The sequence below is a fragment of the Zonotrichia leucophrys genome, chromosome 5 (genome assembly GCF_028769735.1).
Source record: "Zonotrichia leucophrys gambelii isolate GWCS_2022_RI chromosome 5, RI_Zleu_2.0, whole genome shotgun sequence".
Taxonomy (NCBI): Eukaryota; Metazoa; Chordata; class Aves; order Passeriformes; family Passerellidae; genus Zonotrichia; species Zonotrichia leucophrys.
In genome coordinates, this window is record NC_088175.1 from 38,531,389 (window position 1) to 38,558,354 (window position 26,966).

Below are 26,966 nucleotides of genomic sequence, written 5' to 3' on the forward strand. Positions count from 1 at the left end.
CCTTACGTGTATGTGTTATATTGATTTTAATTATGACTTCTTTGTGTTTTTTGCTTTCTCTCCCTAGTGCTGGAACATTACCCGTCACATTCCGGTGTCTTGAAGAAAATCTCGGCATTGATAAGCGTGTAACAAGGTTTGTTCTTCCTGTTGGAGCAACTATTAACATGGATGGAACTGCCCTTTATGAAGCTGTGGCTGCCATCTTCATAGCACAGATGAATGGAATTGACCTGGATGGGGGCCAGATAGTTACTGTGAGGTCAGTTCAAAAGAGTCCTTTGTTTCTACAGACTGTAAAATGTGAATGCTTTGGGTTGGGTGTCTTCTCAGTAGCTGAGTTGTCTCAGTTGGATTCAGTATGAAATCCGTGGATTTCTAATAATGATATGCAAATGGATGTTTTATATATGACTCCTGGTTCTCTGGTGGTGTGTTTTCTGTATTTGCAGCCATAGTGCACGCTGGTGTTTTACACTTCTACAGTTGACAATTGTCATGGTTTAACTCTGTGTGGATACCAAACCCCACACAGCCACTCACTCACTCCCTCACCAGCGGGATCAGGAACAGAATATCAAAGGTAAAAGAAAACTCATGGGCTGAGATAGCAATAGTTCAATTGGGAAAGCAGAAATAGTGCCCACAAGCAAAGAAAACCAAGGAGTTATCCACTACCTCCCACAGGTGAGCAGGTGCTCAGCCACCTCCAGGACAGCAGGGCTCCACCACCTGTGACAGTCACTTGGGAAGACAAAGGACATCCCTCCAAACTCCCCTTTTCTCCTTCTTCCTCCCACTTTATGCACTGATGATTCCACACACACGTGGTGTGGAATGTCCCTTTGGTCAGCTGGGGTCACCTGTGCCAGCTGTGTCTCCTCCCCTGCACCCCCAGCTCCCTCCCCACCATGGCAGCATGGAAAGCAGAAAAGGCCTCGGCTCTGTGTGAGCCCTGCTCAGCAATAACAAATCATCTCTGCATTATCAACCCTGTGCTCAGCACAAATCCAAAACACAACTCTATACCAGTCACTGTGAAGGAAATTAATTCTACTGCAGCCAAAACCAGCACAAAAAACAATGTCAATTCTAATATGAAGCATTCTCTGTCCAATGAAATTATTTTTTTTGTTTGTTTAGGGGTGTGCTACAACTCATGTATGGGCCATTCACTTTCTAGAATTATATCTGTTTATATACACTACAAGAAAAAGTTATACCTAAAAAATCTTTCTATGTGTTTACATTTTCCTGTACTTTTTCTGTGACTTTGGTGAACAGGAAAAAAATAATGAACTGAGAATAGCCCATCCTGAGGGTGAGATTGTCTGTGGCATGGTTTGGATACTCCCAGACCTTTTATCTCTAACCCAGCAAATATTAAATGTAGTCTTTTCATATCAAATTGTCTTATCCGGAAGAAAGCACCCATTAAAAAAGGATAAGAGTGATTGAAGGCTGTTTACTGTAAGGGAGTTTTAACTTGATGAAGACAGCAGGTCTGACATTTTGAATAGTTAAAATGGAAACCACAAGTGAAGGCTGCCAAGTTTGTCTTCTTCCTGTCGTTTTCACCCACACAGTTTTCTTTTATTAAACCTTTTTAACACTAAAGAAACTCCTTCAAAGGGTTGTCTAATTCTGTGTTTCTTGCCCAGCTATACTAGTTCCACACTTTCCATTTGTTTACTTCCTGCCCTGACTCCTGAAATAGTAAAGCCAAGTTTGTAAAGGGTTTTCAGGGCTGCTTCTAATGAAGGCAGATGCTAGACCTGCATGATCCATATTTGTTCCTAAAACTGGAAACCGTCATTTCAGAGATGCCACATATTAAACTAAATTGAGACCAAGGGAATTCAAATCAGGAATCTGCTGTTGTCCAGGAGATTTGGTAGGCTTGAACCTGAGTTACTCATCTTCTCTTTCTCTGAGGGATTGAGCAATTGGCTCTTCCTGATCTCACCATTTCAAGGCTGGTGTATCCAGCTTTGCAACTGACATTTACAAAGCAGGGAGCAACTTTGGTTGATTTGTAAAACCACTGCTTTCCCTCTTCATAAATTTTTGCTATAGCAATATGACAAGAGCTGTCTCTTGAGATTACAATACAAATGAAGGAAAGATTATTAGGTTTTTTCTGGAATAGGCACTTTGTGATGCTGACAATATTCAAATGACTCAGACATAACCTCATAAAGACTTAACTAGCCTTTGACCAGCCTTAGTTACTTCATCCTGGTCATTTAATTCCTCTGCTTTTCTGTGTTCTTTGGGAAGGGGTGATCTTGGTAGCTAAGACAGGTTCTGTTTAGTTCTGAACTCTGCTAGCTTTATTCCCCTCCAGGTCTGTTAAGTACTGCTTTACTGTGGGAAGGCAGGCAGGAGCATTTGCTCACAGAGTTTGGAAGGAATCCCTCACCAGTTTAGGCTGGAAGTGTCTGAGGACCTGGCATCACGTGCAAAGCCTGACAGCAGAGCAGAGCATCCTGCCTGCACATCTGCTGGGCCTATCTGGGTGTTTAGTGAGCCAGGCTGCACTCTAACCCAGACACCTGACAGACACACTGCAGCCTAGGTCAGACCCAGCCAGACAGCATCTGGCAGATCTAAATCAGGCTAACATCCTCACAGATGAGTTCTGGGGCTAATGGGCAAGTATTTCCTGCAGAGTCTGTTCTCCCCTACTTCTGTATTGGAAGCACTTTTGTCGTTGTCGAGCAGTCATAACAAACTGAAGAACATACTGTAATTAAGAAGGCTTCTCTGTATTTATTTTACAGCATGCTGTATTTTTATACTCTTTCACAAAGTTTATACTCATTCATTGGTCAGAGTAAATCAACATAATATTCATTGGAGCAAGGCAGCCTGCCCCTCATTTATCTCTCTCTCTTTCTCTCTCCTTAGTTTCCATGCTGACAGCCTTGATAAAGCTCCTTTCAGGAGCAAAGGCAGCTCTTATCAGCTCCTTCTCTTTCACTAATCCTTTCTGACTCACAGACCAGCTGTGAGCCGCTCCCACACTTTCAGATTTGTTGGGTACCAGTGGTGGGGTGAGCTCCCGGTCCCTCCAGGAAGCCCAAAGGAAATGGGACCTGCTGTGGCACAGTTCTTGCTTTCAGGAGCTAAGGTGCCACCCACATCCCCATTTCCCAGCATTTATTCCTGGGCAGCCCAGCTGTGGGACTTTTCTCTGCCCTGACTGGCTGCCAGATGCAGTCCCCTCAGAGACAGAGCATCCCTCCATTTTCTGCCTCCCTAACACCTGGCATGTGTTAGGGCTCTCAGCATGCATACAGACCCTGTAGGAGTTTTTCACCTCATGTATGGCATAAGCAAGGCATAAACAAAAATCTAAATTGTCCCTCTCACCTGCTTTCCTTTTTATTTACCTATTTACCTTCCTCCTCTCCCTCTCCTCTTCCCTGTTTTTCTCCCCTTGACTTGCTCTCTGACAAATTTATTTTCCATTCTTTATAAGACTGCCCAATGATGTTGATATTTGTTATGGTCTCTGTTGTATTTTTCTAAATATTTGAAGCTCAGACATTCACTCTACTGATCTTCATCAAAATATATGAGGCAAAAACAAACACAGGTTTGGATTTATGAAAGAATCACATCAATTTTGCTCTTTCATCTAGGCTGATTTGTATCTAGGCTTGGTAGACAAACTATTTTGGGGTTCTGGATACCAGACTTTTATTCTTCTGTATTTAATAATAACTGCTTTCTCTCAGCCTTTAACTCACAATCCAGTCTTCAGGTAACATAAATAAACAGAAATGAATCACCCTGAAAATTCAACCTGTAGTCACCAAACTTTGGCATGTTGGGATGGTCAAAACTCAGGATTCAAAACCCTGGATGAGTTTGTCGAGTTTAGAAAACATCACAACACAGATTTGAATGTCATAACTAGCTTATAGACACCCCTCTTCTAACTCTCGGAACAAACCCCATCAATCTGGAGTCCCCTAAAAATATTCCTGGAGAAACACAAGAGTGTTGTGTTTACAACACAACACCTGAGCTTACCTTAATTTAGCATTTAGTTGTGCTTTATGGGAAGAACGCATTAAAAATATGGCCTTCCTAATGGTCCCATGAGTATGCAAGCAAAGTGTGTGTTCTCTTCCTGCTGCTCCCATTTGATGTTTGGTTTTGCAGTTTGACCGCCACCCTTGCGAGTGTTGGAGCTGCCAGCATTCCCAGCGCGGGACTCGTCACCATGCTGCTGATCCTGACTGCCGTGGGTCTCCCCACCCAGGACATCAGTCTGCTTGTTGCTGTTGACTGGCTTCTGTAAGTTGTGCTGGTGCTGCTGCTCAGTGCAGAAAAGGCAGTGAAATAATGTTTGTCCACAGTGCTTTACAACCATTGCTTTTAAAGAACTGCAAGTCTCTTCTCTACAGATAAGCCAAAGGAGGAAATGGGCTGTTCAGTGAAGTAGAAGACACTGAAAGCAGCTTTTCAGCTGTTACAAACTGTTACAGAGCTACTGAAGTCAGTTTCCATGAGCCAAGGGTCTCCTTGGCACACTTGTGAGCTCACAGTTTTGTATTATCTTCTCCCTAATGTTGCCTTTCCATCACTCAAGAGCAGTTTTCTAATCTTTGCTTTCATATTTCCATTTGTTATAGTTCTGGTCTAAAATGAAGGATGAACGCTGAAAATGCAAGTTCCATCAGGATGCTGCCAGCAGGTTATAGAGAGATGTGGGCACTTGTAATGCCAAATGTTTTATACTTGTAGGAACAAAAGTTGATTTATTTGTGTATATAAGAAAGTAAAATACCTTTAAAAAGAGTCTGTTCCAGGGTAGGACAAAGACCAAAGACAAATAAGAATGAAAACTGAAATAAAGAAGGTAATTCCCTAGTTTCATTTTACTGACAGATCATTCAGACTAGAAAGAATGGCTTTCATTTCCAAGAACTTGTGATCAAAGTCCTCCAGTGCCATTGCAGGTCCTCCAGTGAGAAACTGCTAACCCACATATAGTTTTCTGAGGCTACTGGTCTTCAACACTTGAATGCAGAAGCTGTAAATACAGACAGAGGATATGCCAGGCCACATCCTTTCTCTTGCTGTAATTTGACAGCTGGGATATCCTTCTGTCATCTGGGCAGAGATGACAGAGACTGAAAGAGACTCAGTAGCCCTTAAGTTGTACTGGCCTCTAGAGACACTTTTGTATTGTCCTGTACTGCTGCAGCACAGTGTATTCTGGTTTATTCTGGCCAACAGCCAGCTCTCCCATAATATCCTTTGAAATAGTAAAGACATTTGTTTTTGTTGTTCCAGCTGTGGTGCCCAGAAAGGAAGACATAAATGTAACTGCACTATTTATGTGTTCTCACTTGCAGCCTCAGCTGCCTGCTTCTGGTAACTTTCAGTTCCAGATATACAACCAAAATTATGCAAGGAGAAATAGCAGAGTTGAGAATGTACCTGTGCAGATAAAATAGAAGTTTAATTTTCTGTCATTATGTCTTGGAGAATTGAGAAGAATTGAAGAAACGAAATCAATCCTCTGGCATGTATTTTGGGTCTACTGGCATGGTCTATCTGTCACTAAGAATTTTGAAGGATAACATGCAGCTGATTTCTGCTTCAGGGAAGAAAGAAAAAGGAATTTACAGCTTGAGGAGGCAAAGGGAAAACTTGACTTAGATTATTTATTTATAGCTGAATCTCATGATATCATGATGGAGAATGGTGAAATGAGAAGATACAGCAGGCATAGGGAAAGATGTGATATTCAGTGGGTTTATTATATTTATGATGTCATAGTCGAAAACAGGAAAGCGGTACAGGAATCTGCAGCTGGAAGAAGGCGAGAAAAATTATATAAAAATATGTTTTAAATATCTGGCTTTCTTCACTCTCCGAGTAAGGCAAATAGGTAGGTTTCTGCAGCTGGTAGGAGGATGTGCAAAAGAGGCCTGTGGTTTGCTTGGTTTTTTAGAGAAATGTATTTTTAAAATATTCCTGTGGACTGAGAAGCTCTGCTAACTCTGGCAAGCTCCAGAGCTGTAAGTTTATCAGCAGTTCTGATCCACTAGTGGGTGTTGCATTTCAGCAGCATTGTCCCCACTGGCTAATCCAACCTTGCTTAAGAAATAAAAACTTCTGTACTGAGCAGCTGTAGCCATGATGAATGTAGGAATAGGAAGGATAGGAATTCTGAAAGAAATACTTCAAGATGTCTTTCCAAAATAAATGGAAGGCAAGGGAACTTTCAGCCCAAATGGTTGGGTTTGGATCCTCATGGCCTGCTGATCAGCAGTGCCAGTGCACCGTGATTCAGAACTGAGAGGTAAAAGAAAAAGAGATAAAAGAAGAGGTGAAAAGCTCTGTGTCATGCCACTGTACTTATTAATCTATGTTCAACAACTGATAGCTTCATTTTCCATCTTCCAGTGGCTGTGTTATGGTAGCCACAATGATCTAATGAACTATGAAAAATGATGCTGCTGATATAGCTATATTAAGAAAAGGAACATAGGCCAAATTCTGAGCAAGCTTTTGCACACACAAACCACACCTAAAGAATATCTGAAATGAAATGTAAAAACACATTTTATTTACCTACAAGCATGGAATAATGTTACAACAGTATTTCTAACAGAATGTAGAAGCGAAAGTTAATTAAATATTTAAGACCCAATTCCAGCCAGTTTTCTGGGACCCATGAGTAAATGCAACCAGCCATGTACAAATACTTAGAACATCCCTTCAATAACATTTCAATTTCAGATAAAAAAGGTTTTAAAAAAATATTCTACTCTATGAATTTTTCATTATTGTGGACAAAAGCAAATATCAGAACATCAGCTGATTTTACAGTACTACCACCATCTGAAAATGTGGTCTTACCAAAACCAGTTTTGCATAATTTGGTTATTGTGTAACACAAAGATCACACTATGTCAAATCCTAAACTTGACATTCTCTCCTTCAAACGAGCTGAAAGGTTTCCATATTGATTTTTTTCTCAAGCCTCTCCAGTATCTGTTGGGTTGTTCCATTTTTCTGCCTCCCATGCATGCATACCCAGTGTTAGCTCTTTCAACCAGGCAAGTTTCCTGGGATTTCACAACTCTTACAGACTCTATTACGGTTTAAAAGAAAGCACAACACAGCAGTGACATTTAACAGGACAGCAAATATATGCCAACAGATGGAATAAAATGAGCTTATTTTGCTTGAGCTGCAAACTGGGTACTCTCCAGATGTGAGCTGACAAGCTTAGCAAATATCAGTGTTACCAGATTAGTGGTATTTTGCAGCAAAGAGAGCGGAATTAGGGAAAATAAGCTTGGGCAGCTGATCCAGTACTTAAACCTTCATTCAGTAACTCAGAAAAAGATTGCTTCAGTTCTGACTCTGGGTCTGAATATTCTGACTCTGACCTAAGCCTTGGCTTAGATCAGAGTCAGAATATTCAGACTCAGGTGAAGTCTGGATGTAATGAAAATGGTCTAGACTGCAACTTTCCTATATTTGTTTTGTTTACGTCATCCCACTTGCCTGGAATTAATTGGTTGGATGGTTTTAACAAAAGAGTAAATGCAATTGTCTTTGTTCTTCATAGGGTGTTCTTTGCCCCAAAAGAGGTCAGTGACACTTTGCTGTTGATTCCTGACAGCTGAGACTTTGCTGTTTCTGTGGAAAGGACCTTCCTTTTTTCCTTCGGATCGCGCAGTGTAACACATTGTGCATCAGCGTGCAGTTTGTATTGCTTTATCTCTCAGCTTGTAGTACGTGTGCACAAGCTGGAGCATCTCCTCAAATGACCCTTCCAGAATTTGAATTCTGCCTCAATTATACTTATGTATTCTCTCCACCTTGGTTTTTTGGCGTGCTATACTATCCCTCTGTCATCTGGCATCAGTGAATCCTTTCCAAATTTAACACCACTCATGCAAAAAAATTAAGTAGGTGTTCTTTTTGAAGAGTTGTGTTGCCAGGTTCAGTGTATTTAATGGTCTTAATTAAAAATCATGCCAGAAAGTTTTATTTTCCTATTCTACCACTCTGACCAGGTTTAAAATAGGTATTTTCACAGGCATTGGATGAGAACTGTATAAAGCATTTAATTTGCATGAAGCAAAACTGGAAGGATGTTTTCCTTCTATAAGTTCTTGGTTTGTTTCTCGAGGGAATTACTGTAAAGGGTTTCCCCTTCTGGATATTCTTTTGAAGCCAGAAAACAGAATATTAACTGCTTCAGCAAAGATATTACACCACACATTCTGTAAATATGTAAGCATGATAATGTTGAGAGGGAGAGGAGAAACTTGAATGGGACTGTAATTCCACAGATGAGAAAGGAAGATGTACTGATATGCAAAGCACAGATGTTAGAATGTGCTCAAAATTTGATATGGTCATGAATAAACATGAATAATGAACGTTTACCAGTTGAGACATTATATATTTAGATGTTTTCTTCTTGGTGTTCTACAGAAAAAGAAGATGTCACACAAATCTAGTACTAGAAATACTAGAAAGGTTGTTTTGAAATTAATTGCTCTCTTGGGAAATGAGGTCTTACATGCTAGCTTTTGTCACTTGGCAAATGTGCACACTGTTCAACCTGGCCATTTTGTGTAAATGAATCTTCATAAATATACTTCTGAGAATTAATCAGTGTAATCACTTCTCTGACCTATTTGGCAGAGCTAGACTTGGCTGCTTTCAGTCGGTTTAATTTGCAACCCTTGGTCAGAAGGTTTTTAGGAGTTTTATGTTTAGTGCAGATATGAAGAGGCAAAAGAGATTATAAATGATTTTTTTTTTTTTCCTACAGCAGGAAAGACAGCAGGACCCAGCTCCTGTTTTTGCAGAATTTTTGTCAGGTTTGGGGCAGAATTCTGAAGTCAGGGAAAATCCACAGCTGTGACTTCACTGTTGTCAGATAGAGCCACACTAAAGACAAGACAGGAGAAAGGCAGCATGTCTGTTTAATGGCATCCTGTCCAGAAAGTGCCAACAAACATATTTCTTTGTAATGAAGCATGTTAGCCTCTGTTGACACTCTCCTACAACAAGGGGCACTCGTTAGTGAAATGCTGTCACAGGCTCATAATTTTGTAGGCCATGACCTATATTTGGGTTGCTCATATGCCAAGCTCTGGCACACGTAGTGTGAGTGGGCATGCTGCCACACCAACAGATGGCCATCTGTAAAGATGGTGCCAGGAGAGGAGCTTCAGTAGCCTAAGCATTATGGAGATATTTCAGGCATTTTTGTTCCCCGTAATTTGCTCACTAAGAGTAAAGGGACAGGCCTTTTGTTAACTCAAACTAGAAATGAGATCAGCTCATCAGAACCAAAATCCTTTTCTCTGGCTGCATTAAGTTCAGTGCTCTGATAAATTCAGATTAAATAAAGGGCAGGGGTGTGAGCCTGGCACCATGATATTGAAACCTCCAGCTCCAGAAGCAGGCATGGGGAATCTCAGTAAAGCACATCTCTGCAGTTTGGCTGTGACCTAGCATACATTCATACATTCTTTGACATATTCCATGAGAACAAGCAGCTGGGACATAGGAGTTTGAACAAGTCCCATGGGAAAGCAAACTTCTCCCATTTCCCTTGAAAGCTCCCATCTCTCTTAAAAAGATACCTTAAGCTTCCTGAAACAAATGCAGTAACTGTACCGTGAACAGGGCTGCCATGCCCTACTTTTTCTTCCTCTCATGCCATTCAGCCTCTGCCTTTTCCTTCTTTTGTAGGGACCGGATGAGAACGTCAGTCAATGTAGTGGGGGATTCTTTTGGTGCTGGCATTGTCTACCACCTTTCCAAGGCAGAACTTGACACCATTGATTCCCATCATAAAGGGCATGAAGACATTGAAATGACCAAGACTCAGTCAATCTATGACGACATGAAAAATCATAGGGAAAACAACTCAAACCAATGTGTTTTTGCAGCTCACAACTCAGTCATGGTAGATGAGTGCAAGGTACCTTTCACATTTATGGATATTGAGACATGTATATAGCACTGCATGCTTTATTTTATCTTATTTTTTAACCTGCATGTATTTTTCAAATCGTTCTGCAAATAACAATGTGACAACAAGGTCCATGAACCCCAGACATTTTGAATGTGTTTGAGCAGTTCAAAAGATGGTTTTTTGCACTCTTCTTAAAACTTGTCATTTGATGGGAAAAGATCATGTACTTTGTTTACATATCAAAAGGCAAGATGCAGCGTATTATGGAATATGCCAAGGCACAGAGAATATGGCATCACCTTCTATGGACATTTACTTAATTTTCTGTGGCAACAGAGAACTTAATTGCCAACCCAAATGAAGGATGGCTGCAATTCAGATGCAGGTGTTGTCACTTGCTGACTGCCTTCATGATATGCTGTTGAGAGGTCGACACGTTGAATGCGCTTTGGCATGAGAATGCTCCTGCACTCACACAGCACGCTTCTGCTTCTCTTCTGCCAGTGTTCCTTCCCCAGGCACTAAAGCACAAACACTCTCTCCCTTCTGTAACCCTGCTGTAACTAACATGCAACATTAATACTAATAATGATGTCTTGATCAGAGTGAAGTGAGCTTGAGCAACCCCACCAGCTGAATGTGAAGATAGCTCGGGAGGTTAGTGGTTAAAAGTTCACTAAGAACCCACCACTGGGATGGAGCTGTTTAAAATCCAGAGAGAGATTTTGAAAAGGAGGAGAAACGAAAGTAAAACAAGGTGGAACTTCTCATTTCATAGTGTTTTTTCCTGATTTCATACTCTCTTTTTTTTTTGCACTGATTAATGCTCCAGTCTGATGCTGTGCACTGTCTTTGAGACAGTGGATTTGCCAATCAGCCTATCTTAGCCATTTATCTAAACAGATTCTCTCGTACCTCCCAGTTGCCACAAATGAGCCAGTATCTAGCTGTGAATGACTGCACTAAGTTCATTAGCAGATCACCATTTCCATTGGAAATATAATCCTATACTGTCATTTTCACTTGTCTCTAGCCTGGCTGACAATGTTTAGAATGATTTTTTTTTTTCTTAATGGTTACTTCCTGAGAATGCAGGCCAAACCTGAATTTTCAGGGGAAAAAAATAATATTGAATTCAGGAAAAGAAAAACAAACAGCATTCATCTTATCTTTAATTTCCCCCTGAATTTTCCAAGGTTTCAATGAAGAGGGTTTTTTTAAAGCCATACTTTTTTCTGATATGACTCTTCCCTTCTCTTCAGATCCACTCTTTTTCCATTTAGAAAATTTAAAAAATAAGATCGGAAATGGAAAGAGAATACATGCTTACACAAAATTGAGAATTGTCATTAATTTATATTTCTCAAAAAAGGCAAGGACACAAGGGATTAAAATTGGAAGAAAAAAAGAAACACTGGAAAGAAAGAACATGTGCACACACACTCTTTTTAGATAACTTCTTTTGGAATTTTTTAAAACTGTTAAGTTAAATAGACAATGCTGGATTTAAGATTATGTTTACAGAACTTAATACTGATAGTTTTGTCTGCTCCCAGTTTCTCAGATTTGCAGACAAATCCAAGTCAAGTTAAAAAGTAGTAGCCTGTTGCTGAAATCAGTATTTGCTGCACTTTTTTTTCTCCTTCAGTTTCTGATATAATTTCCTTCAACTGAGGCAACAGATTGCCTCAAAGCCATGGATTAATGGTGCTGTATGTCATCCTAAGCACATCCTTTAATTCAAGTTTGGGACCAGTGATTTATGAACGAGAAATGTTTGTCCTTTTTAATTGTTTTAGGTTTGCTCTGCTTACAGTCTCAGTCTCGTGGAAAGAGCCAGGCTTTACTGGATTGAGCACAAGACTAACTTTGAGCAGGTCACTTCTCTTTTCTGTCTGCAAGCTGCCAAAAGGATGTGTTGTTGTGACCTAATTGATGAGCTATGAATATATGCTGGCGCTTGCAAAGCATTTGGATCATGTTGAAGTGGTCTACAACTCCCAAGTGTCAGACTTGCAAAGGCATCAGAGAGTAGGATCTGGGGCTTTGAAACAGCCAGCTGTTAAACTTGAAAAGCCATTTCTTCATCCTGTCCAATGTGCTGATGGGTTGAAAAGCTTACTGCAACTCTGGTCAGGATATGGAAAAGCTAATCTACTAGCATGCCCTTTCTATTTACTTTCTGTAATATATTCCATGTATAACACTAGTAGTTTATAATTTTGCATGGTCAATGTACATAATTAATAAGTAGTTTACCTTTGTATGGGGTTAGAGTGGTTGTTATCGCATGATATTTTTGTATTTTTTTATTATCATATTTCAGGTGACTCTGTGTGATTTTCATTTCTGAATAAGCTGGTAATTCCTGTACTTGCATGTTTTCCCCTTCCAATTATCTAAGAAAAAGCTTGACTTTGTTTCAAAAATCAGTGCATTTTGTCATGTTTCCATGTCCCAATGCTTCCATGCATCCTGTTTATCCAGCATGGGGAATTTCAGCTCTGTCTTTAAGTTTTCATTTGAAGCTGAAGATGTTAACTTACAAGGTAAGTTAGGAAAAAGTAAACCATCCATTTAGAATTAAATGAAAGATTCTCTTGCTTTATCAAGATCTACATCACTTTTGTTTAAATTGACATTTTACCTTTTTGGGTTTTTGATTTTTTAAAGTTATTTGGCTGGAGATTCTTTCTTAAAACACAGGTCCATTTATACTGGTCTCTGGAATAGAACACATTGTCCAGTGTTCACTGTGAGTTGGTAGATCTCTATAGGTCTTTTACCATACTTAGAACCTGAAAATTCCAGCATATATCTTTACAGGAAAGAGTGAGGTTTTGCTGTACATCATGTGAGACCAGTTTAGCATTACTATGAATTTTTAATTGGACTGTAGTCAAAATCATTCACTACATTGTTACAGTGGTATGATGAACAAAACTTTCACAACATGTCTTTTCTTCCATTTCTTTAAAGGTGGTGTAATTGTAGGTGAGTTTGTATAGATGCACATCTATGATTATTCTGGCCTTGCATATTTTTCATGTTGCATCAGGTATGCAGCTTTGCTAAGGAATTCCACTGAAAAAACACTATTTTCTACATTAAAAAAAAAAAAAAAATCTGCTTTTGACATTATCCAGAGAAATCTACAAGAGACAGAAGGGGTAGAATCTGACATATTGATTTAAAAAAAAAAAAAATGCAGTGAAGGTTCAAAAAATGTGGAACATTTTTTCTACTACTGATGTTTTCTAGTCATTATAATAAATAAATGAACAGGAGTCTCACTATTTGAGAGTGTTGTGAATTCTGAATAAATACCTTTTACTTATATAATAAGTGACAGTGTATGTAATTCCTGTAAATATCATAATCTTCCATATAAAACTCACTACTTTTCTTGTCAAAGTGCCTTGGCCTTTAAGTTGCTTGTTGATGATAATTGCTTGCAGGTAACACTGGCAACCAATGGCAAATCTGCAGACTTCAATGTTGTTGAAGAAGAGCCTTGGAAACGGGAAAACTAAGTGAAGAGATTCCTAGCTGCATCCTTAATAAGTCCTGAAGCTATCTTGCGGCGGAAGATACCATGATTAAGAAGATTTCTGTTTGATTTTTTTTTTCTCCTATTTAACATTACAGTTTCTGCTTAATTTTGTAACTGAAACTTAGCAAAGATCCCATCAAGTCATTGTAGTGTCTTTGCCAAGCAATGATCCATAGCCATCTGTCTCCCTTGTGTTACCGTTTGGATGATGCACCTGGAGAACGCTCCACGCAGTGCAATGAGCTCTCACCCACTTCCCCTTTCAATCAAGACACAGAGAATGTAAATGCTGCAAAATGGGAAGATCAAAGTGCCAGTACAGTTCACTACAGGGACTCAGGGTCACAGATACAAGAGAAACATAACACCACGTAAGCCTTCAAGTCTTTTGGTGACTCTTGTGGCATACCTGATCTGTTTATCGCTGTATGGCTAAAATACCTTTTGAAAACATCCCTAAAGATTTCCATTTGTTTTGATAATAGCAAGCACTGTACTTTTGTGCCTAGTTGTACTTTAACTGAGCTTAGATCTGGGGGCAGGATTAATGCATAGAAGTCAATAAGGTGTCCCAGACACTTTGTTTGATCAGTACAACTAAAACTTAACATCAAGAGAAGACCTTCAATTTGTATGTGCATGTGGTGTGTTTTTATCAGATGTCCCAGGGCAGGTGCAGCCTTTCTTTTATGCTGGGGCTGTGCTGCTTTGTGACCACAATGCACCCTAGAATACAAGGCAGTGTAATTACAGGGGTAGTAGTTCCTTCACTAAAATCTACGACTGATGTGCAAAATACAGAAAACCATGGATTCAGTTGTGCCATTTTTAATCAAAGTAGGTGGTACCTTACTATTCACCCTGCTCCACTGGTGTCAGAGGAGTTTCCCCCATGCATGGGAAGTAAGGTACTACTAAGATTGGTTATGGATGTCATGATTGGGCACTTGATAATGAGCTGCAAACAAGTTCTGAGTCCATTTCTCTTAGAGAATTTTTGAATATGATCATCAGTAGCATTTGCTATGAAGTGAAAGCCATCTTTCGAGTACGTCATGTTTCATAGAGTGGCTAAATCCTGAATTCGTTGCTAAACCAAATTCCATATAAAGTTAAGAGAATTTGTCCAGGGTCAGGACTGAATGAAAATGAAACCAGAATTTCAGGATTTAGGCCAGTAGGTTGAATTACATCTCTGTCTCTTTTGCAGAGTAATAAGTATATAACTCCCTAATGTCACAGAAATGTTTCTTTGAGCACATGGCATCTGAAGTAATGAGACAGTGTTTGATCAACATACTATATCTGACTCAACCTGTCAGAAGAAATTGCAGTGAGAATAAACACCTTGTGAAATTATTTTAAAGGTGCTTGTTAATACTTAGCAATTTTAAGATACTGGTGAATGCCATTATACTGTTAGCAATGTTCCATAGCAAAGCTGAGCCACGTGGTCTTGGATAGTTCTTCTCACAGAACAAGCTTTGTGCAATTTTGGGGGGAGCTCTCGGAAGTTTTCAGAATGAGTCATAATATGAGCATATGGTGAACTTAAAAATGGCAAGAAACAGAGTTCAAACATTTATGGAAAGAGGCCATTTAGTGTCTATGCTCAGACCAGTCATGGGTTTAAAGGGGAATAATGTGTTTAACTGTAGAGTGTTATTTGGCTCTGTAGAAGCTATTAAAGTAAAAAAATAATCTGCTTTTGTTCATCTGCATTCATATAAATATCTCTGAAATTGCACATGGACCTAAGCCAGCCAAGGCTACTTGCTTCATTAATGATGTGCAAGATCAAGTCCACTGTCAGAGTACCCCTCATTTAAGCATTTATCGTGGAATAGTTTTCTTACCACTGTATTTTTGTCATCACTTGAATGCCATGGCCAAGCAAATCCTAAGCAAAATGGCCTATAAAATTTAACCAATATTGAACCACTGTGAATTCTGTAGACCTCTAACATGTATTAGAGGGGGAGGCCTTTCCCAAAGGCCTCCTGAAGGAACTTGAGGATTTAATTTTTTTTTTTTTTTTTTTTTTTGTGAAGGATGGAATTGTAGATTTCTCAGAGAAGTGGCAGGCCGGTTGTATTCTCTTTTCTTCAATCATTGCTATTAGCATATCCAGAGTTAACCTCTGTCTAGCTATTGCTTCCCAAGTAGCATTCCCTGGGTTATGGGCCTGAAATGTGCCTGGGATGGTGTGTAGGTACTGTAAAATGTTCCCTACTCTGAGTGTGCTGGCTTTCATCAAGTGAAATTTGCTGTCTCTTGAGGGACAGTTATATCCAAGAATGAAGAATGAGCACACAGCATTTACCCCAATTTATATCCAGCATTCTTGAGCTGTTTCATGGCACAGCTCACCCATTAATAGATGATTTTTTTGTCCTCTTCACCACAGCAGTTTCTTAGGAGCAGCCACACTGATTGCTTGCATTGAAAGTAGCTTTAGAAAATTGGTCCATATACTTTTAACCGTCATTTGAAACTGTTTAGCAGTTGGAAACAAATAGGAATGTCAGCAACATGTGACCAGGCAGCTCCATAAAATTACATATTGAGAAACACTTAGAATATGCTTACAGTTATCCACTTGGGATGTAATGCCCTTTGAAGAGTGCTTCTTTGGATGGAGACTAGGGAAGGAAGGAATGCAGTGCTAGAGAAACCCCACCCACAAATGGGAGGATAAATTTGGATCTTTTGATAGGATTAGAATAGCAGACTGTGATTTTAAAGTGGTAATTCTGTAGATACAGTAACTCAGGGATTTTTAAAAATATAATTATGACGGTATTTCTCTATTTAAATGTGGATGTGGGAGAAGGAGAAATGTTGAGTTTCGTATATTCCTCTGCTTGTAGCCTGACTGAATATTTAATATAGTGTTACTCCAGTGCAGCACTGTATTAAATCATCAAAAAGCTTTCCATTTATGTGGGAAAATGTAACTCACTCTTGGCTTTCATTTCTCGATTTGCTCATTCCACGAGGCCGGGTTGCTACTTAACTAAATAAACAGAAAATAACCCAGGGACCATCCACTTCAGCTAATCCAAGGTTCACGTTTCAGCAGGCAGTGCTGGTTACTGGCCAGCCTCCTTTTGCTTTCACTAGGAGTCTCAGTGAATTAATTTGCATCTGGCAAATTTTTGTATCTGCTCGCAGGGCTGGGGTGGCAAAGTTAAGGAAGAAGCTCAGTGAAAAGTCATTTTGTTTCTGTGTAGTTTATATTAACGTTGTTTTCTGCTGCTCTGTCAGTTCCCTCCACCTTTGTCTGTGCAATTGTGACATCCTTTGGCCTTTAGATTGCTGGCAGCACGTTGGCACACGGAAGAGTCTAGACCAGGCAAAGACTCAGTTCATTGCATGCAAAATTACATACATGCTTGCACATTTGCTTCGTGCATTTGCTGCTGAAGCTGCGTCAGTATTCTTATAGTATCTGTTCACTGAAAGTAAAGCAGGCTGTATGTTAGAACAGCAGAAGAGATGGAGCACTTTGCCACTTAAATTGTTTCTTCATTGCTGCATCAGCCTTTTAAGAAGTATGTGTGTGTCTTACACACAAAGATTCTTCAAACATGTAGGGCAAAAGCCACCTGGTCCCTATTAAAAAATGTGTTTTTTCCATTTGATTTGGTGAGAAACTTATGATGTCTTTGAAAAACTGTATGCAGTAGTAAAAGCTGTGCCTGCAATGCTTTGACTACATGAAAGCCCCACTGAAATCTGTGGGAGTCACAATGTTCCAGGAAAAAATTAAGTCTCTTCCTGACTCTGTTAAGTTATAGGACATTTCACAATCCCATCCTAGGGAATAGTCTTTGTCTGCTATTTATAATGAAGTTGATTCTCACATGGAAAAGATTTCTGCCAAGATACTTCTTTTATACTTAATTGTTTCAGTGCTACAAGTCCAGCACTCAATTGAAACTCCGCACAAAAATAAGGATCACTCTCATCTCATTACAGATTTTTCCCTTGTTTTTTTCTGAGATATAGATGATCTCCATTTCTTTCTCAAAGCACATGGAATTCTAGACCTCATGCCCCTTTTAAAAGTAGGAGTAATATAGATTTCTAATTTGTTTTCCATCACTCCCAGGGCCACTAGTTTTGTAGCAGTAGATACACAGAAGAGTAGACTGTTCATCTGAGAAGCTGAGGCATCAGCATGTGAACAAATTTATTCTGGTGACTTGCCTCAATTTTCTTTGCTTCCTTGCCTTCATTTCTGTTATTGCAGCCTTGTTGTAGCAACACAGGAGCAGTTGCACAAATCCCCATAACTATAGGCAATAATAAACCTCCCTCTAACATTCACTTCTCTTTCTATCTTTAAAAAGGCTCTGAGCTTTACTACCGAGTTCAGAAGAATCCTTTTGTGGACACATAAAGGTGTAACTGTTTCTCATCTCTTTGATTTCCATTCAGCTCTTTTGATTGCTGCATTTGAATTAATTTACAGAAGGATAAATAAGGGCACTTTATAAAAATGTACTGTAATATTATTCTGTTATGAGCCTGAAGGTTATCTCAGTTTTATTACTGTGACTTTTAAGGCCACAATTAAGATATTTTTCATATTAGCCATTATGATAGGTGTGTAGTCCATTGAGACAGTTCACCTCAGCTATAATTCACCATATAAAATTATGTAGAAGCACCTGTTCCCAGCAGAAAGCATTCTTGGAAAGATGAGTTATTTTCTTCTCTCCGATAATATTGGTGACTTTGAAGGGAAAGTATTTACCCAGTTTCCTTTGCCTGAAGAATGGTACAGAGAGTGTAGTTTCACATAGTAAAAAGAACAAACAAAGGATTTACAGTAGTGAAGTGTCAAAGAAGGCAGTCGAGCTGTAAATTACTTGTTCAGCTTTGCCATGCTGTTTTTGGAGATGTCGTGTTCTTGCTCGTGATTTTCCTGAAGCAATGTATTTGGCGCATATTCCTTCCAAAGTCATCGGTCTCTCTTCCCCGTGGGCAGCAAGGCAGTGTCTGTCCCCAGACAAGGCCCAGAGCCAGGCAGGGCTCCTGGGGAAGCCCCAGCAGCAGCAGTGCCTGCTACAGCCTCTGCAGTGGGGGCCTCCCTACGTTTTCCTCCTGGCCATACTTGGTGCTCAATGGAAATCTGCTGCTATGAGTGAGTCAAACTGCTGCTGATGTCCAGGTCCTGGTAATTCTCTTACTTCTCTTTTGAGTGGCCTCCCTGGCACAAGATTCCAAGGAACTGTCCCTCACAGGTGCCCACCATCCCAGAGACATCTTCTCCTGTTCAGGAGTGACTCCCCACTAATGGCTGATTCAAATCATAAAGTGGTTATGCAGTTGCAACTAGGAGTCTTACAAAAAAGCCAGGTTACAAACATTGGAAAAGCTTAGAGCACATGACTGAGCCACTGAGTATGTCTCCACTAGTCCAGGATGGAAATAACCAACAGCCTAATGCAAAATTTGGGGAGACAAGAAGACTTGTAAGGTTTCTCACTTAACCCAACCTTTGATCTCCTTTCATTTCTAACTCCATCCTGCTGCAGAGCCAATGCTGATCAATGCTACATCATCCAGTCCTTCTAGGCTTCTACTCACCATTCAGGAGTCCTGCAACTGTTTTTAGTGATGCTCTGTGGCACACACCATTGCACAAAGGGAAGCTGTCATAGGCAGCATCACACAGCCTGGATTGTCTTGTACCTGTATATTGCTTTGTACATAAATAGTGTAGTCTGCTGGAATTTTTGTATCATTCTATTCCATTCATTTTTCTACAGTTTTTCAAAGACTGTAAGCAAACTGTGCTTGCATATTGATTTTGCAGTCAGTATTGTAGATTATAGCATTTCCATGTTGGCGTTTTGTATGGACTTGTGAGTTCTTGTGTACTACAGGTTGTCCTTCCTACTTAAAGACAACTGCATACACTTCCATCCAATATATCCTGCTCCTTTCTTAAATATATCTTATTTCCTATAATCCAGTATGAGCTCTTGCTTGTAGAATGCATCAGAAGAAGCTGAATATGTATTTATAGTGTTAAATATTGTGTGCTCAACACTGATTTAGTTAAGAATAATACAGGTTTTAGGGGTTTGTACTTGTTCTCTGGAAACTACAGTGTAGACTGAATTAAATTACCTAGTATCTGTGATTTACAGACACACAAATATTTTCTTATAATGTTTTGTATGGGATCATATTAGGTAGGGAAATAATCCTTTAAAGGTGATCTATACCTTAGAACAAAATCAGTTTTCTTATGACATTTAGGATCAATGAAATATTTTTGTGCTATGTTTGGTGATGAATTATAGACAAAGCACAAAATGCAAGAAGCAAATAGGAATTTCAAGATGTCCTTAAATGCTGCAGTTCATCATGGAACAATACTATAATAATCTGAGCAATCTTCTAGATTGACTGTCTCGGGCGATCGTCCCTCACTTTTATAATTTTTCCTGATGTTACCTTTGCCAAATCCTGCAGTTCTTCCTTAGGACCTGTTAATGTATAACTGACTTGCTCAGAATGCAGTTTATACAAAATAGACCTGGGTAGGCAAAAAAATATGTTGTCAGGCCCCATCCATTTTGCTACAATACAATGTGTGTGAGTTCAGCCTGTGGAAAAAGTTCAGGATTTTGCCACCTAATTTTGCCTTCTTGAAAAAGGACCAACAGAACAACCATGGGACCAATGTAACTGGGTAGCATCCATAGAAATACCTCCTGTGTTCTTAAGTATTTTTAAGAGAATAACCACTATATTTTTCAACCCAAATGACAGTTACTTCTCATTTTGGTAATTTCTTCCCATTAGGCAAATACCTGTTGCCATTAAGGTCATGGCTATAACAATTTCAACTCAATTAATAAAGAACTGTTTGTAGAGGAATAAAAATAAAATAATATAAATATTTATAACAACTATATAACAAACAAAAAAAAAATCTTCTATGGCCTACTAGCTCTTTGACTGTAATTCAAAACAAAGAAAACATGGAAGAGGAAGGACTGCTGTCCCAGTGTGACTGATACTGGGTATCTCTTCAGCTATTCAGAAATCTGTGGGGCCATGTTATTCTGCTGAGGTTTTGGAGCCTACGTTTCTAGTAGATATATATGTAGGAAGTGTGTTGATATACCCTTGTATTTTGATCTATATTGTATTTTAAATCAGATGTAACAGGTATTAACTTAATAGGAATTGCAGGTAGAATAGTGCTGAGTTACTAATAGCTGTAAAACCTTATTGATACCAGTTTTGACATTTTGTTGAAGCATGATGTCCAGTGCCTCTCTGCACTTAGTGTAGATAATGTAGCTATCAATACGTAATTTCAGTGAAATGGTGTATACAGTATGTGTAGCTGTACTTTAAATTAAATTACTTGGTTTCTGTGTGTTGAGCCATAGTAGAAAATTAGATTGTGTTTTAAAATTTTGTTCGACTTTCTGTTTTTCATTTGTATCTGGGTTTGTTTCTAATCAACTGATTAGATTCCACAGCTTAGTAACTACTTTATCTGTCTCTTATGGAGTACCCACTTTTAATAACATTCAGAGTCGTGTATGCAGCCAGCTCATTGTAAATATGTTAATTTTAGTTTTCAATATCTAAGCAGTATGGTGTGTGTTAGAAGCTGCATGTGTGTAGTTCCCTGGCAGGGAGTGAAAGTGATCCCAGCATGGATTTGCTGCCTGGTGAATACACTTGTTAGGACATAAAGAATTAATGTTCACCTGGAATGATAAGTTTCTGTTTTATTTTCTTCATGTTTGCTTCAAATGTTTGGACTCTTTATCACCGGAAGCTTAGTAAGTCACTGTTTAAATTGGCACAGTGAATCAGGGGAAGTCCATCTAGCTGCATTCCTGCTGGATGCCCGGGCTGCTTTTGGCTCTGTGCACCATCAGCCCTTAGTCACCTCACAGCATCACAGGATCCCTCTGAGGCACTTCCAGTCCCTCCTCGGGCACAGATGCCAGGAAAGCACTGCAGTCCCTCAGCTGGCTCTGCCAGTTCTGTCCAGAGTGCCTGAGGAGTCCCAGTAGGAACCTCTGCTTCATCCCGCTAGCAGGAACAGTCTCTGAGAGAGATGGATACACTCATGGGCAATGGGGCACTGTTTCTTTCGTTGCTAAAAAGGGATGTTAGCATTTATTGGAAAATAAACGCCAAATTAAATGCTTCTAAAGCTACTGTGGTTGTTGTACTGGCCTGTTATTTACAAAAGTGTGTCTCATCATAAAAGCAGACAGATCAACTGCACAGTCAGTGGCACAAATCTTCTGATATCAGAGCTATGGTTCAGATCTATGAGAAAATAGAACCCTACAGCAACAAGAAGCTGATTCATTCCTAGATACTCTGGACCTGGGGCTTATAAATAAAATCATCCCCTCTAGGCAGAAAGAAATAAAAATTAGGCCCCAAAGCACAGAAACTATTCTGCTTGGTGAGTCCCATTATGATGCTTCAGGATGAATTGCACACTGGAGTATTCTGTGCTGCCTGCTCATCATCCTTTGCCCCTTCTTTAAGGTGACCAGGCATGAACTGGAATGTTTTGCGATGTTCTATTGTAAAAAAGGATTAAAAAGAAGAGGGATAAGGCTGGTCTTTACACTCAGAAAGTTCCTGAGATTTTGAAATTACATACTGTACAGTATCTATAGCACAATTTGTTTAGAAATTAATAAATGCAGATGGTAAAATTTCTCCCAACCCTGGGGTCTGTTCTTGTATATTGTAGTTGGAATGCCCTGTAGACTGATTCTATTTTTGTAGTTCAGATCCTTTCCTCTTTACAAGGATTGTTAGTCATTTGCTTTTAATGCTTTCTTACAGAGTGAACTGATTTCTGTAACTTTCATGTATAAAACAAACTAGACATTCTTTCTATACTGGAAATAGTCATGAATATAATATTTCACTAAGTGTTGTACCTCTTATGTACATATCATCAATAAATGTTGATTCATAATTTTCACAGCTTACATCTGCGACTTTTCATTTCAGCCTGGGCTCAATATGGGAATGCTCAATATGGGAACTCTCCCATTCAATATGTGAATGCTTTAGGAGTTTTAGCATTTTCTAAATGAAAATGCTTTGCATTTAGGTGAAGCAATCTGATGAGAGAAACTGCCTGTTCTGAGAACTACATGCAGGGTAGATGGACCTGACTTTGCCAAAGAGTTAGGAATCTCACCCCTCACTTTATCCTCCAAATATTCCAGGATGCTGGCTGCAAATGAGCTCATTTTCCACAAAGGCCAGGATTCACTAACTTCATTCTTGGCAAGAAGAGAAGTGAAAAGACGTTAGAAGAGTAGGAGGACACAAATCAATGGCTGCAGTTGCTTTAGAAACCTACTTCCCTCCCCTGGCTGCTAAAAAATAAATCTTTTATTCATAGCCTTTCTAAAAAAATAATAAACAAAGCCTGTAGCGGAACTTCTGGTGTTCTTTATAAAGAAATCAACAGTATTTAACACATAAATTAAGAGATCTCATGGAGTGAACCGTGGCCCAGTGGAGTGGCAGTTGCCAAGTATGGAGAGAAAGCTCCAAGGTTGCCGCACGCTCGGAATAGCAGGCGCTGCGGAAATAGCACAGCTACCGGTGTGTGATAAAGGCACAGCCGAAACCTCGGCCGCGAGCACTCACAGTCTGCACAGCCCTGGCCTTTCTTCTTCTTAATCATCCACTTGAGAAATTTCCAAAGACATCCAGGCATGGCAGGAAGTGGCTTTGGCAGTGCCTCAGCTGGCAGTCTGCCCTCTGAGTCAGTAACGAACTGAGACCTGATGTGGTGCTGGGAGAATCTTTGGGCAAAAAGTAAATCTGATTCACTGAAAAAGTAAATCTATCTGCTGCCATTTTGATACCACAGCAAAAATGTCCTGATCTGGCCCCATCAACAAGTGTTGTTAATAAATGCATTTTGTTAATGTAAAATTCCTGTTTCAAGTTTTTCCAGGATGCCCATCCCTGACATACTTCATGTGCTCTGTGTACGTTCAAATTCCTTCCATAAAAGGAATCTGTCTGCTCTTCTGTTACACAGCAGAATGAAAGTTTAAAATTAAAGGCTCGACACCAAACTGTGTACGTTGCTTTTTTCAAAGCAATGTTTCTGCAAAGTGACTTAAAATAACCAACCCTCGCAGGAACCAGTACTGCAATTATATGAAGCTGACCTTTCTGAAAATACACAGCCCAAAGGCTGATCCTCTATGCCCTTGCAAGCTCCTTGTACCCCTTTTCCCCATGTCTGTAGCCTTAGAGAAAAAGATTATTTCAGGAGTGTGTTTGTGTCTGGAATGTGTTCCTCTCTACAGGAAAGAATCTGCTAAAAGGGGATATAAAAGCCAGTGAGTTATGAATCATGGACCCATATTAAGAGATATTTCTGTATCTCCTCTAAGGCATGAAAGAACAACTGAGATAATACTTCAGGGTTGTTATATTGGAAACAATCTTCTCCTTTGTATTAGATAGCACAGGTGAACAGGACCAGGTTATGAAACAAACAGGTGGCCCCAACGTACAGTGCTTTAGGAGGAAAACAGCATTAGAAACTACACTCAGTTGGGCTGGGTTATTAGCAGCTCCAAAGCACCTGCATTGCAATAATGTACAAACCCCCCAGCAGGGCTTGGTGCCATTCTGCTTCCAAAGCTGTGCAGGGCCCTGTGCAGGCTCCCAAAGCTGAGGCAGCCTCCCAGGCTGGGCAGGTGACTGCCTGCTGTCTGACTGTGCAGCATGCAGAGCAGGCAGGCAGGGAAACAGATTGCATGCAAGATAAGGGCTTGTGGTCCTGGTGGCTGGGGCAGGCACATTCTGTGGTGATAAACAAGATGTGTCTGTGTACACAGATAAATGACAAAACTGACTACTGCCCACCAAAACTACAGGAACAAGGTCTGGAGGAGCAAGGCCTCACACTCTTGGTAGGGCTTCTGAAGTACAGGGATGGGCATTTAGAAAAGCAACATATGGTCTGTTTTACATGGTGGCGTGCTCTTCATTCTCATTTGTGACTGAACTAAAAATGTTTGCTTTTCATGTAGTCATTTGTAAAACAGATCAGTCTCCCATTTGGCTGTTTTCTACTGGGGTGCCTGAAGAGGCTGCATGGATCACTCTGCTGTGATCCCTGGATCCCACTGGAGAAATGCTGCTGAGCACATGTGCAAGGCAGAAAAGGCAGCTGTGAAGCGGTGAAGGGACACGAAGGAAGCTCTTTGCCTTCCTAGCATTTCCAAGCTAGGAAATGCACTCAAAAATAATTTCATTATTTCACCCAGGTTACTGGTGTTATCTAAATTGACTGGATCATTTCACCTTTGTTTCTGAACCAGGCTTTTCCCATTTTTGACCAGCCAGTAAACAATGGGCAGACTTTATACCCATCCTCTTCATGGGTGGAAGGGGAAGTCAACCTTCTTGAACAAAGGGTGAGTTTGTTTTTAAATTACTGGCTGAACAAACAAACATCCCTACCTTGAGTTCATTTCAGACTTGCACTTGATTAATGAAAGAAAGATTAACTAGAAAATAAACCACTAAAGAACTTCAAGGAAATACCCAAGAACTATAAAGCTAGTGAATATGAAGACCTACTGCTGGAAAACAAAACCTGCTGAACAAAGGAGATGCTTGTGAAACAGTTTTACAGGAACATAAACTCCATGTACTTGCACACTAGGTTCCAGATAGACAGGCAATGTTTGACCAAAGCCAAAACAGAGCTTAGTTTGTGGATCCAAAAAGTAAAAGGAGCCCAACATTTGCTCTGAGGATTGTATCACTGATGGCTGTAGTCCACAGCATGTGCAGGAGCATTCTTCTCTCCCTTGGTGTGCAGCTGTCAGCTGAGATCACTGTGTCTCGTGTGTGGGGCTCGGCTGTCATGGACTCACCTTAGATAAACCCAGCTGCAGGGAACTCTCCCTAAGCTAGCTCTGGTAAGGTGCTGCTAGCAATCTGCAGCAGCAGCCCTGAACAGGAAGCTTGCTTTTAAAAAAAAAAAAAGTACTTTGATAAAATCTAAATCTAAATCTAAATCCAAATATAAATATAAATAATATAGATATAAACTCAGACTTCAACCCCATCATGGGGCATAAGAGTTTATTACTGTTTCTTATGAGAAACATGGAAATGTGGAGTCTCAATTCATGCAAGGGAAAATGTGGTCACTGAAAATGATCTAAGGGGTCTTTTTTTAGATTTATTCAGAAAAGAAAAGCCTTCTGCCCTGCCAGAAGTTAGATGGTGTACACATCATGACTAGAGGTAAATTTAGAATTAAAGCTAAAACTCAGCTGTACCAAGGCCATTTGGTACCAAACAGTACCAAACAATTTATACACTTCCCCATGAGAATGGCAATATGGGTGTTAAAGCAGACTCCATCCTACCACAGCTGCCCAAGGCAAGGCTTTCAGATGCCAGGTACAAAATTTAGACCCTTCAGAGGAGCAGAAAATGCCTTATTGCATTTTCCTCTGCCCGGGGTTGCTCTGAGAGTTACGAGGACTTCAGGACAAGCTCAGCAGACCTGAAAGTTTCTGGATATGCAGAGTCTCCACTGCCTCTGAGCCATGTGCTGATTTACCACTGCCAGCCTATGTGCCCCTAATCTCAGCTGGGCCTCTGCAGAAAGGGCACCTGCTCACCTAAAGTCTAAGTGGGTGTTTGAGTGAGACTTTTACTTGATTTAAAAAAAAAAAAAAAAAAAAAAAAGCTGGAGATTTTTCTGGGAAATGCACTTAAATTTATGACATTTTAGACTTGAACAATCCTGGGGTTTTTTTGCATATCTTTTTTTCCAGTGAGACTGTAAATTACTTCTAAGAATTTCATTTTAGTACAAAGGGAAAGCTATACTATGTATTTGACGTGGAGAATCTTCCCCCACCCCAAAAAAAAAACACAAAAAAAACCTTAAAACCCCAACCAACCAAAATAATACCAAAATAAAAACAAACAAAAAAACAAACAAAAAAGGAAAAACAAACAAACAAAAATCCCAAAAAATAAACAAACAAACAAAAAAGGATATTTATACAGCTGTATCTTCTATCTGGAATAATTAAACTAGCTGAAACTACATCTGTTTCTGAGAAAAAAAGTAATCCTCTTTTTTGACATATTTTGTGGACTTGGTTTGATCCAAAACCTCATAATTTTTGAAATTTTCTTTTAAAGAAAAACTAAAGACATTCACATCAGTATTCAGAGCACACCTTTTTGTGGCACTTTTTCATCCAAAACACTTTTTCCTGTAGAGTAGGACTAAATAAATTCCTTTCAATAAAACTTTTTAAATACAAAGTCTGAGACTCCTTGAAGTTGCCACTCAGACAAAACCTTTCTATTGGTTGCTGGAACCATTCAGACAAAATTGAAAGGCTGTGT

General features: G+C 39.7%; 1 protein-coding gene across 2 annotated transcripts in view; it reads left to right on the top strand.

The window, feature by feature from the left end:
• SLC1A2 (solute carrier family 1 member 2) overlaps positions 1-22,527 on the top strand; it is an 85,644-nt gene extending 63,117 nt beyond the window's left edge. Inside the window, exons 8-11 of one of the 2 annotated variants that reach the window (XR_010440467.1) lie at positions 68-262; positions 4,174-4,308; positions 9,751-12,525; positions 13,435-22,527. Coding sequence is in view for 1 of the 2 variants with exons in the window: in XM_064714534.1 (XP_064570604.1) it covers positions 68-262; positions 4,174-4,308; positions 9,751-9,982; positions 13,435-13,509 (637 nt within the window). In the remaining variant the exon portion in view is untranslated. The remainder of the gene's footprint in view (positions 1-67; positions 263-4,173; positions 4,309-9,750; positions 12,526-13,434) is intronic. The other variant, XM_064714534.1, reaches the window with a different exon arrangement.
• The last annotated feature ends 4,439 nt before the right edge of the window (positions 22,528-26,966 follow it).